A 12075-nucleotide genomic window follows, 5' to 3' on the forward strand; every position below is an offset into this window, starting at 1 on the left:
GTCCAGTGGGTAATCTTGAATGCATACTCTTCAACATATGGTATCGAGTACGTTGGCATGTGCTGCAGAAACTAGGTAAGCTACGAAAATCCTCATTTCAGCCCATGTTTGAGCACCACATCCATGCATCCAACGCGAGGCTGTGAGGAGGGTAAATAGCACCTAAAAAGACATTGAAATATTCAAGAACCATTGGGTGTTTTCCAACATTAAGACAATGGTTGAATCTTGAAAGTGAATGACATTAAATATTATCTGAAAAGATAAAAGTTAAAGAAAAAAAAGTGTGTTGTTTGACTAAATCCAGCAGCTGCAGATTCATGCAGCACCCCCTCTGCCTGTAAATCCTGCAGCATCGGGCAATGCTAGAGAAAATATTTCATTTTTCTGCAGTAGTACATCCCTGCTGGTGTTCACAGGTCGCCAAGAGTGACCACTCTGTGTTCTGCTTTTTCACTCCTCCATCCATGTTGTTTCTGGAGGGGAAATAAAATAGTGCACACAGCTAGGTGTCATCACCCATATATTTCTGCCACTGTTATGAAATATGGATGCAGCTTCATTTTTTTCTTCTTCAGTGAGTGTAAAAATGTTTAGCTAAGAGAGTGAATAAAGGAGGAAGGACTGTTGAGGACGACCGGAAAAGTGGGCCATTGAAACCGCTCTAATCAAAGAAAGCAGAGAGAGGAGGAGTGGAGGAACATTTTTTTAAGGCTGCTCGATCTAGGCTTTGATGTTGAGAAAGGATGGAAGCTCTTTGCTTTACTTTTCTTCAAAGACTTATCCACAAATCCTCTCACACTCAGATCCACACTTATGGGAGGCCTGAGATAACAACGTCAGCCTCTTCAGTCTTCTAGTTTTTCGTTTGCCCATATGATGAGAGCTCAGTGCTCTACAATCTCCTTCTACCTGCCACCCAATATCTACCTCTGCTGCTTTCACACTTCAGACTCCATTTCTGTACTGTTAAGAACTTCAAAATCAAAATCCAACAGAGACCAAACCAAAACAACCACACGCTCTTTTATTTGTTGAATATATTATTTTATTTTAACATCATCATCATAGTTTAACTTTTAATTTCCCCTTCCTTCATTTAAAATGATCACCTCTGAATGTACACATACTGCAAACTGTCAAAAATATACAAACAAATGCAGGCTTGTGCTATAGTCTGGTCAAATGTCTAAAAAACAGTGGCACTGGGGAGAGAGAGTGAGTGAGAGAGAGAGCAAGAGAGAGAGAGAGAGAGAGCGAGAGAGAGAGAGAGAGACATTGAAACCGGTAAAGACATGCACAGCATCATTGTGAGCACCCGTTACAGTGATCTGGGTGCGCAGTACTCCCATGGGTTCCTTGTGGAAAAGTACATCCATTCATCATCTGACAACGACCGCAGCACAAAATGCTCGTCAGGTATCAAATGGAAATCAAATTGTTGTTGTTAATGGAACTGTTAGGCACATCATTGTTTTTTATGGTTTTACATTTTCTGGAAAACTTTGTTATTTACTGTAAATGTAGAATGCTAAACCAAAAACAAGAAAAAGGAAAAAAAAAAAAAAAAGGAAAAAAAACAGCTCCCAAAAGTCATTTTAGAATCACTGTCTTGTTAGTAACATGTTACATAATGTGCATGTGTGTGTTTAGTATGTGTGTGTGTGTGTGTGTGTGTGTGTGTGTGTGAGTATTTCAGTTTCTGAAAGCATTTAAGTTAGTGTTGTCTGGTGTGTGTATGTATTTGTTAGTTCACAATTTGATGCATTTCTGTTGAACCAAATGGTATTAAAAGTAAGTGTTTGAGGTGTATTGTGGGTAGATGCTGTTATTGTCTAACAGCGTCCAATCAGATGCTCAGGTCTTTGGGGTTTGTCTTGTGGGTCTTCTTGGGCTCGGGGAGTGTGGCCTTGGATGAGCGACTGGTGTTGGTCTGAAGCGTGCTGTAGTACTCCCTCACCTTCGCTGCTACAAAGTTGTCATCGTCCTCTTCGTCCTCCGAGTCTTCCCTTGTGTCGCTCCTGATCGGGGAGATGTCTCGCCCCAGGCTGCGGGTTCGGTACTGCGGCTCGGGGGAGCTTCCTCGTCTGGCGAAGAGCCCGTCACTCCTTTCAGGTGAGCGTCCCCTCAGCAGCGAGCTGTATCTCTTGTAGGCGGAATCTGAGTCAGGGGTACGCACTCTGGGCAAGGTGATGTCTCTGTAGGCGTCCCTCGAACTGCCCGACGCCACGTCCCTCAGCAAGCTGTCCCCCCTGTAGGCTTTCTCCATGGAGGACGCTTTCAACAGCAGGCTGTCATCTGCAAACAGGCGATCCTCTCTTCGCAGTGGAGGGAGCGTGTCTTCCCGGTTCAGGCGGTCCAGGGCTGGCAGCTCACGGAGGATGCTGTCGTCCACTGGGACTCTGGGCACTGAAGACGTTGGCGGCTCCTTCAAAACGGCGTCGTCCACTGTGGGCTTCTCGTTGCTGCGGCTCTGTCTCGGAGGAGAAGCATGGCGACGGTAGGGGTCCGAGGAGTGGGCATGGCGTCTTGGGGAGTAGTGCCGAGAACGATGGGGGGACCTGTGGCGGTGTGGCGAACGGTAAGGGGAGCGGTAAGGAGAGCGATAAGGGGAGCGGTGGCGACGATTAGGGGAATGGTGACGATGTTGTCTGTCTGGTGAGCGCCCGTGTCGATGTCCCCTGTGACGGCTTTCCAGTGTGTTTTCTGCGCTGCGTGACCGCCCCTTCTCTGGAGAACGATGGCGGCTACGGTGGTGGCCCTTGGAATGGGGTTGGTGGTCACTTCCCTTGTCATCCTTCTTTTTGAACAGTTTGATTTTATCGCCTGCTGACTTCTTCCCCTTGTGTTTTCCTTTGCTGTTTTTCTTGTTGGGGGAGCGGTGGCGATGATTGGAACGGTGGTGCTTGCCGGTGCCAGTAGCGTGGCGGCTCGGCTCCTTCTTGCTTCGGGATGACTGGTTTGGTTCTGGTGGGAAACTTGATTCTGATGGTGCGTTGGTTGTTGGCAGGTCACTTACTTCCGCAGCGTTTTGTAACCCTGTGGCTGCGATGGCTGAGATGTTGTCGTTGATGCCGTCTGCAAGAGAATGTGACATACAGACCAGGGCAGGGGATCAAATATGGATCTAGACTCTAAAGGCTCCTATGTGCTTTCACGTTTACCATGTGCAATCACTCGGACATAAAGCTGAGAACATTTTCAATGGAAGCCGTTCTGATGTTAATACCAGCGGAGATGGCTAGTTGTAAGATGCAAAAAAGAAAGAAAAAAAACAGCCAATGGAAAAACTTTAGTGTAGCTGACATGAGAATAAATGGCAGTGACACAAAGGCAGCCATTGCTTGAAGATACTTGTTTTTTTCTTCATGAAACAAACCTGTTCTCAGGTAGAGCTGAGGTCACCTCTCTGAGGCAGAAAGGGACTCAGCTTGCTGGACTGGGCTGGTTGGAGTGCCCCTGTTCTGCATGATAATGAAGCTGCCTGATTGGACTGATTAGCCATGCTCTTTCATGCACTGACACGATGCCTTAGAAACTTTGTAAATGTTTGAGGCTAATTAAGCTGCAGCAACGGCTAGGACATAAAAGAGGTGATTTGCCTTAAAGGAAAATAATTGATTTCAAATTAATTTTGTGACTCCTTAAGGAACTTCCTCCTGTTTGTCTATATAAGCAGAAAACACAATTCATTAACTATCGGATTCTAGGAGTTACACCTAAATCTAATTTTACATTTGGTAAATGTTAAATGTAACTGGTGCAGACATAAGCATACAGTATCCTTAACAGCGGCTACGGCAGCGGCGGCACTGGCGATGCATTTTGGGTGAATGGATTTCTATGCATGGAGCAGAGCACGGGCATGGGTGAGTTGAGGCCATACCACACAGAGATCAGGATGGAGAAAGAGAGAGAGAGACACAGGAAGTGGGAGAGAGAGCCAGACGACAGGGGAGGACAGTTACAAACCGTGGTCTGATTTTGGAGGACAGAGGCCTCCCCCATCTTGTCATTTCTCATACATGCAGTGAGATGGGGAGCGACCATCCCTGAAGGAAGACAAGAGCCCAGCGTAATACAGGAAAGAGAAAGGGAAGATACAAAAAAAAACAGAAGAGAAGAGCACAGGGTTTAGATCGCTAGGAACCAACTTGAAGGAAGAAAAGGAGAATTATTGTGTTGATTTTTCAATGAAAAAACGTGTTTATTTGATCATTGAGTCATTCAGAAAAAGAGACAGTCCAGGAAATTGCCCAAACCCTTTCAGTGGAAATCATCAGTTACAGAGAAAAGTCCTGGAACCAATCGCACACACAATCGGACACACTAACCCACACACCCACCTACACATGTGGACACAGAAGCAGCAGAAACCCAAACCCCAAAGAAGACAGTGAGACTCACACACCCACAATAACAGCGTATGAAGCAGTTTTACATTGCTGACAGAAATCAAAAGAAATACTGGTGAGACTGTCGAAAGGTTGTGCCAACTAAAAAGTACAAACAATGATCCAAAATATACAAGTTCACATGTTGCCATATCGGTGCAGGTTAAGACAGCACATTCTTAGCGCAAATAAAAGTACATTGATGAACTTTTCAAGACAGGCAAATGCATCTCCACTCAAATAAAAAGTAACAAAATGAACATTTATGATGACTCGTGACTATCAATCAAAACTGGTCATTACGATTAAAAAAAGAAATGTTCCATAAATATTATGGAAAATAGACAATAGAAGGGGAAAAAAAATCCAATGTACACTTTTGACAAGTTCATGCAGCAATAAACTTTTATCCATTAATATGTGGCTTCAATTCATGGCTCTGTACATGGAACAAAAATACTTGCCTCTATTCTTTTCATCACTGTACAAAAACGTCTATATAATTGGAGCGACTGGTTTTCTTTTTGACTCTGGATGGGTGGAGTTCTTATGGTCACAGCTTTTAACTTACAGTAACAGTGGGTGCAAATAAAATCCATGGATCAGTGAGTAATGTCAAGCACAGTACAGTGAGATTCTCTCTTTAAAATGGCTGAAAAAAAAAGCATCAGACCGCCTTTTTCTTCTCAGAACAGTTCTCACTTTAAACCCTTAAGAGCTCAGTAGCTTACATTCACCTTCAATAAATATCATAAATATGCCTGTGTCACGTCTAACCAAAGCTGAGAGATGTCCCATTTTATCATGGGATGGAACGGATCAAGTTTTCCTTTACTCATAACAATATCAAAGTGTTTTAATAAGGAGGCCTCAACATTACTTTTTTACTCACAGGAAACATTGATTTTTACGACTCTGGTCATTCAAACCCTGTAAACAGTTTCTGTTAGCATGTAGCACTGACATCAGACCCACCACCTCTCTGTGAAGTCCCAGCAGAGTGATTTTGCTCAGTGGTCAGAAGGTGAAAAGTGACAGCGGGATGACATGGAAACTGAGAGCAGGTGACAGCATGAGAGGGCAGCAGCACCCACAGGAGAAAACCTCCACCCCTGCACCCCCAAAAATCCCAAAGCCCAGGAGTGACCTCCACCAGAAAGACCAACCAACACCAACCATTCCTCTGGTGGACGTGTCCCAGGGAGGGGTGAAGGGTCCTGGAATGGAAAAATAGTTCTTTCCCCTTCGACCCACCACCGTCCACTGGGCGTTCCCTGGTTCAAGGCGTGAAGATGGGGGAGAAGGGAATGTTTTCGTAGATTGACCCACCATATTCAGGCACCGAGCCGTCGCCTCTCTTGAGCACCAAGTGGGCACGCCGACCTCCGCTCTTGATGAGCTCAATGGCTCGCGCATGCTTCATGCCCTTCGTGCTCTCGCCGTTGATCTCCAAGATTTCATCGCCGACCTACGGGCAGGAAGAGGAACAAGAAGGAAAGAAAGACGAGGAGGAAGTAAAAGTTGGTAGGAAGAGAAGGGAGTGACAGGTGAGGATGGTACAAGGAAGAGGTAATACAGAGAGAAGAGGAGAGACAGTAAAAGCCAGAAAAAGGAGAGGAGGCAGTAGAAAAAAGACAGAATGTGGAAAACAAGTGCCAGTGGGAAAGAAAGTACACAAGAGGAAAGATGAGAGGAACCAAGGTTCAAAGGAAATAGTGACAGCAGGAGGAAGGGAAAGGGAGGACAAATTGAAAAGAAGTTACATATCGAGTACTCCAAAACTGGAAAAAAAAAAAAAAAAATCTCTCTAAATCAAGAGTTACCAGAGAGGGCAAATTGCGTTATAAAGCAGCAACTGAGACGCTGAGAGAAGAAAATGAGAGAGAGAGGAGAAATAACAGGAGCCAGAAGTTACACTTTCTGTTTCCCCGATTATTTGCCTCCATGCCTGAAGTTATCTGTCAGTGCTCTGTGCCGAGGGAATTCCTCTCTGGCAGAGTATGGATCTCTCTCTGACACCTCTCTGCCTCACAGAGCTGCTTCTGCTATTAATACCTCTGCTAATAAGGTGCACAACACTAACTCCATATTCATATATGCATGCAGAAACACATGCACACCCACACACTTCCTAAAGGGAGTATCTTCACAAACACCTTACATTCCTTTATAGGTCATAACCATACAGTATCTGCCAACAGACAGTCTGCATATGTCACATGTAAACATAGAACGGGCAGAATCAATTAACCCACTATTGTAAATTCAATCAAGCAGCTCAGGGGAAGAGCTCCTAGTTTAAGCAATTAATGACGATTTATGACGTCTATGTGTGAAGGGCTGTTTAAAATCAACTAGAGGCATGTTAATTCATTAACATGTACATATTCTGTCAACAGGTATGCTCTATGGCTCTGCAGTCTTTGATATTTTATATTGCACTCACACATTCCTGATACGCACCGAGGCCTTCAGGAGACTGTGTTAATATGCAGTGACTTGTAACTTGCAGTTTTTGGGGTTACTTTTGTTGTTTTTGACTGTAAAGTCTATGAGTCAGGATTACAAGCCCCTATGTTAATCAACAAAGTCACTGGTTTAACTCATCTAACTCAACAGTGATCCATTTAAAAATCTACTTGACCGCTGCTAAGCTGAAGACAAGGCTTTTTTTCTGCTTGTCAAAAGCTCTTTGGATTTGATTTGATTTTGGGGTTGCACGCAGAGATCACCCATTACAGTTTTGTTAACATGAGCAGGGATGACTACCACATTTCCAACCAGTGGAAGGAACCATGATAAGCAAACATAGTCTAAATGGACTATGTGACCCAGGTGTCCTTTGATAGGTTCCAAAGAGTGCAGCTTCAAAGCTTAAAATACATTTGGAATTATTCCAGTTACTAAAGACTATATATACGCTTTAGTTAAGAAAGTAAGTCCCATAGAGACAAAATAAATAATTTCAAGGGACTACATAGAAGAATATTAAATTCAGTAAATAACTGTAAGGACTTTGTAGACTTTAACACCTTCAAAAAAATCAAAAAAGTATCGCGCTGAGGATGACATACCCTGACTTTTATTTGCATTGTATGAACTGACTGGAAACAATTTTTGTTCGTGTGAGTCAAGCTTCAAGAAATGCATCGATGAAACTTTCAAACTCAACTCTCATTCCTAATTACACACGTCTTAGCACCCAAAATAAGACACCCCCCTGCTGACATCATCAGGGTGTGTTTGTCACACTTTGTCCGTACCCTCATGTTTCCGTTGCGGACAGCTGCCCCGTCTTCAGCTAGCCGCAGCACATACAGGTCCATGTTGTATTCTCTGCCGCCCCGCAGACTGAAGCCGAAGCCTTTGTTGTCTCGCTCCAGGTCCACTGAGTAGAACTCGGAATCCTGATAGACACAAAGATCACACACACACACACACACACACACACACACACACACACACACACACACACACACACACACACACACACACACACACACACACACACACACACACACACACACACACACACACACACACACACACACACACACACACACACACACACACACACACACACACACACACACACACACACACACACACACACACACACACACACACACACACACACACACACACACACACACACACACACACACACACACACACACACACACACACACACACATTTGCATCAAGATGTGTGATCCGGATATAAAGGGGGTGTGTGTCCTTTGAATTAGGCTTCTATTTCAGGAGCATGGGACAAATGCCACCTTCAGGAAAGTCACACCTTTTTAATAGTTCTGCCAGACTCTGTGAGTGTGTGTGTGTGTGTGTGTGTGTGGGAGAGAGTGCATGTGCATATCCTCAAGTGTAAGGATGCTGAATTATTGATGCCTTGGGCTCTGGGTGGACAAAAAAAGAGAGGGCACAGACAGAGGGAGAAAGAAGGAGAGAGCGTCGGGCACCACAAGGACAAGCAGACAGCCACAGCAGCTCCTGTCTTCACGCCCTCCTAATCTCCTCTGCTGAGGGATCAATGCTATCAGTGAGAGCTATCTCCACACCGCCAGATTAATTCAGCGGTGAGAAAAGTGGACTGAGGGGCTACATTGAAAGCAAACAGGCTTTCCTTAATGCATGGAGTCTGATAACGGCAGCAGGTTGTAACGGGGGAACGGGGGAAATAAATAAATAAAAAAAAGCACTCTGTTTGTCCTTGGAAGGCTGGGGAGGTGGATCGGTTGATGCACGAAGGGCCACAGGATGAATGAGTGTTTGGGTGCTTGATCAGCTGGACGGATTTATGAAGAGATGAATGTGGATGTGGGTGGGAAGCTGATGGAATGGAGCAGAGATGGCTTGGGTGTTTGATGGAGACATGAAATAGATTCATGTATGAATGAAGCGACAGGTGGAATTGATGACTGGTGTGTCCTTCCTTACCTGAGGTGAGACTTGTTGTGTGGGGGGTTGGGGGGGAGGTGCTTGAGGTGCTTGAGGGGCTTTGAATTCATATGATTCCTGTTTTGGTTTGGTGTTGTTCCTTAGAGAGAGCGAGAGAAAACAATTGAGATCAAGTCAGTTAATCTCTGTCTGCATTTAGCACATTATTGATTAATTCAATCAGCACATTTTCTACACTTACACTGAAGAAACCCAACATTGCACATCTTTTTATGGGACTACACATAATTCAACACATGCTTCATTTCCTCATGTGCCTCTTACCTGGCCTCAGGTGCAGCCTGTTGCTGAGGTGTGTGAGTGGTGGTAATGGTGGCAATCTTCTCCGCATTGGTCAACAAAGAGGCGTTTGATGACTCTGAAGAAGAAAAAGTTTGTCGTGACTTTTCCATCCAAGAGTGAAGCACAGTTCAAGCACTAATATGATGTGCTAAAATTAGCCTGTTTCTGATTGCCAGCTGAAGTTCACAAAATGTCCTTAAAGAAGAAAGATGGAGAGTTTCCAGCAAGCTGAAGTGATGCTGAACAAAGGCACAGAACTGCTACTGAAGAGATAAACATAAAGGTGTCATTTTAACCATGTTCATATTCTAAGGCTAACATTAGCCCAGAAATCTACACATGAAATATAACTTTTTGCTAATGAGAGTGTGATTTGTTTGATAATCAGATAACAAATATATATATATATATTAGTTAAACCATACCACGTAGCACTCAAGGAAAAGTTTGCTTATGAAAGTTGTTGGGACGAATCCTTTGGGGATCATGAAAGGGTGTCCCCAATATCATGTCTGGACAAAGCTGATGGATCAGCCGGCTGATAGACAGACCAACAGGACAACATTTGACCCATCAAGCCAAGCTGCTTGAAACAGACTGTATTGAAGTAGTTCAGTTAAAAATCAGTCTGAAGAGATAAAGAGTCTCTTTGCTGTTTTCAGTTTAACAGCATGTTACACATTGTGTCCCAATTTAAGGAAACATGATGGTATGAGGATAATGAGCTCTCAAAGACGCCTGGTCAAAACTCAGCTTTTCATGTCAAACAGCAAAATACAATTATTTTACACAGTTCAGGGACCGGTCTACCTCATGCACATAAAAACACCTTCATCCTTCACTGACTACATTTTGACGTTTCCATTTCCCTGATATGGAATAAAGTATAAATTACATTTAAAAAACCCCACTCTAATAGAAGTGTATTATGTGTCCTGGAGGACTCTGTCTGATAGAATTAAATTCCTATTTCTCAGATGGAACATTTTCAGGATTTAGCGTAGGTTCAGCTGCTTTCTGCAACAAATGTAAGCTGCCCCACAGGGATCCCCGTCAGTTCACAAGCCTTCCCTACAATGCTTAGCTAACACCAGACTAAAGCAACAGATAACACTTTGTCATTCAGTCGTTTTGTCAGGGAACTTGTCTGATTGTGTTTCTCCTTTTTCAAACGGTGTACATTTCCTTGCACACCCCTCTCCTCGAAGGGGCATAAGCACTTCTGATTATTCTGTCTTTGATCTTAAGTGATTCAATCATTTCTGGTTATCAATGAATCCTGCGGGGCTCTAACGACAAAAAAGGCCATCATTAATTCACTCTTGCTGCATAAGTATCCTTTCTTCTTCTTAACAATATATTCTGTCTTGGACTTACAGGTATCCTTTATTTAATTACAACTCTCCACTCCTCTCTGCTTACTCCCCTACTCACTATTCCTCTCGCAGTCGTTCCCCTTTCATCTATTCATCTCCTTCACCTCCACAAGTCCCCTCCAAGCCTGTTGGCTTAACTCTTCGATTGCCTGTTGCCAATGAGATGCCGAGTAAACCACTCAAGCAGAAGCCTGGCTGGGGCGAGCTTTGATTGGAACTGCTGCCTCAAGAAATTCTGGCATAAACCTCAAACTGTTTACAATCTCACATCTTTTGCGCTGCTCTATTCCCACGCTTGTGACCTTAAATTTGTCACTGTTAACCCATTTGCTCATTTGAATATCCTCACTTCCTCTACCTCTCTCCGTGTATCTCTCCTTTTGAGTGCTTTGTCTGTAAATTAAATCAAATTTGCTCTGTGTCTCTCGGTCTTTCCTTTCTCCTTGTGACCCACTGCCTTTTCCTCTACCCGGGCTTTTAAAAACATTCATGGTGCACGGAGAAATCTCTGAGCTGATTCAGTAATTTGTCTCCAGACAGAGCAGTCTGCCCTCTTGCGCCATATGGACCGAGATAGGAACAAGAGCAGTTAGAATCGAAATGAGAAATTCTGAAAGAGGAAAAAGGGAAATAAAGGGAGATGAGATAAGAGACGAGACAACTACAAAATCAAGCCAAGGTTTTGCTTAGAAAAAGGCACCTCATTTCACCTAAGGCAAGCCTGTCTCCCTTTATGCACACATAATAGAAAGCAATGAGGTGTTTCTGCTCTGTGCTGCAGAGACATACGCTCTGATGAAGGCATTATCTGTTTGCGCTTGCATTACTGTGCACCAGCAGGTTCCCTGTCTTTGCAGAAGTATTGAGCATCCATCACTACAAAACTCTGACTGCTTTCCCACACAGGGGAGAGGTGAGCTTATTGGAAAGGAGCTGAACCTGACTTCACCTTGAGAGAGTCTCTTCTGACGGTGTTTATTCATGTCAGAAAGTTTAGACAGGATTGATTGCCACAAAAAATAAGCATGTGCAGTCTCCTGTAAACAGAAGCAGAGAAAACAAACACTCCGAGACACAACTCGAGTACAAGCCACAATCTTTTTCCTGTCACTTTCTGCGTCTGTGACAGCCAGCGTCTGTTTGTCTGACACATGCACATAAACACAAAGCAAAAACTTTCTGATAAAGCATATCCAGTCATTCCTCTTTGACGCCTTCTCTCTTGCTCTCTGGTCTTCGAGGCAGAGCAATTTTTGCATACTGTTCTCATCAACCGCTCTGCAGAAAGGAAAAAAAAAAAACCCTCTTCATCAATAAGAAGTGAGCCGGAAAGCAACGAGCGGCGGACAAATCGCTCCAATTTCTACCAGTGCTCAGGTTGACAGGGAGTATCGCCTTCCTCTCACACGCGCACACACACTTAATTAAACCGTATTTGTGAAGCATGCCGGGTTGATCTGTCAGCACAAAGAAGCGAGAGCTCTCGGCTGCACCACAACACAGAAAAAGTAGACAAACTTTTCCTTAAAACCAATTTGTCATAAGAG

At 44.0% G+C, this 12075-nt stretch overlaps 1 protein-coding gene across 6 annotated transcripts in view; it reads right to left on the bottom strand.

The window, feature by feature from the left end:
- Positions 1 to 1025: 1025 nt before the first annotated feature.
- Positions 1026 to 12075, bottom strand: part of magi1b (membrane associated guanylate kinase, WW and PDZ domain containing 1b) — a 132213-nt gene continuing 121163 nt past the window's right edge. For 5 of the 6 annotated variants that reach the window (XM_061042319.1, XM_061042321.1, XM_061042318.1 and 2 more), the window contains 5 exons: positions 9135 to 9228; positions 8850 to 8949; positions 7658 to 7801; positions 5724 to 5862; positions 1026 to 3078 (listed from right to left, as the gene is read on the bottom strand). In XM_061042319.1, the coding sequence (XP_060898302.1) occupies positions 1850 to 3078; positions 5724 to 5862; positions 7658 to 7801; positions 8850 to 8949; positions 9135 to 9228 (1706 nt within the window). In that variant the 3' untranslated portion in view covers positions 1026 to 1849. Of the gene's footprint in view, positions 3079 to 3972; positions 4053 to 5723; positions 5863 to 7657; positions 7802 to 8849; positions 8950 to 9134; positions 9229 to 12075 lie in introns of all 6 variants that reach the window. The other variant, XM_061042322.1, reaches the window with a different exon arrangement.

This window comes from Labrus mixtus, chromosome 7 (assembly GCF_963584025.1).
Source record: "Labrus mixtus chromosome 7, fLabMix1.1, whole genome shotgun sequence".
Lineage (NCBI taxonomy): Eukaryota > Metazoa > Chordata > Actinopteri > Labriformes > Labridae > Labrus > Labrus mixtus.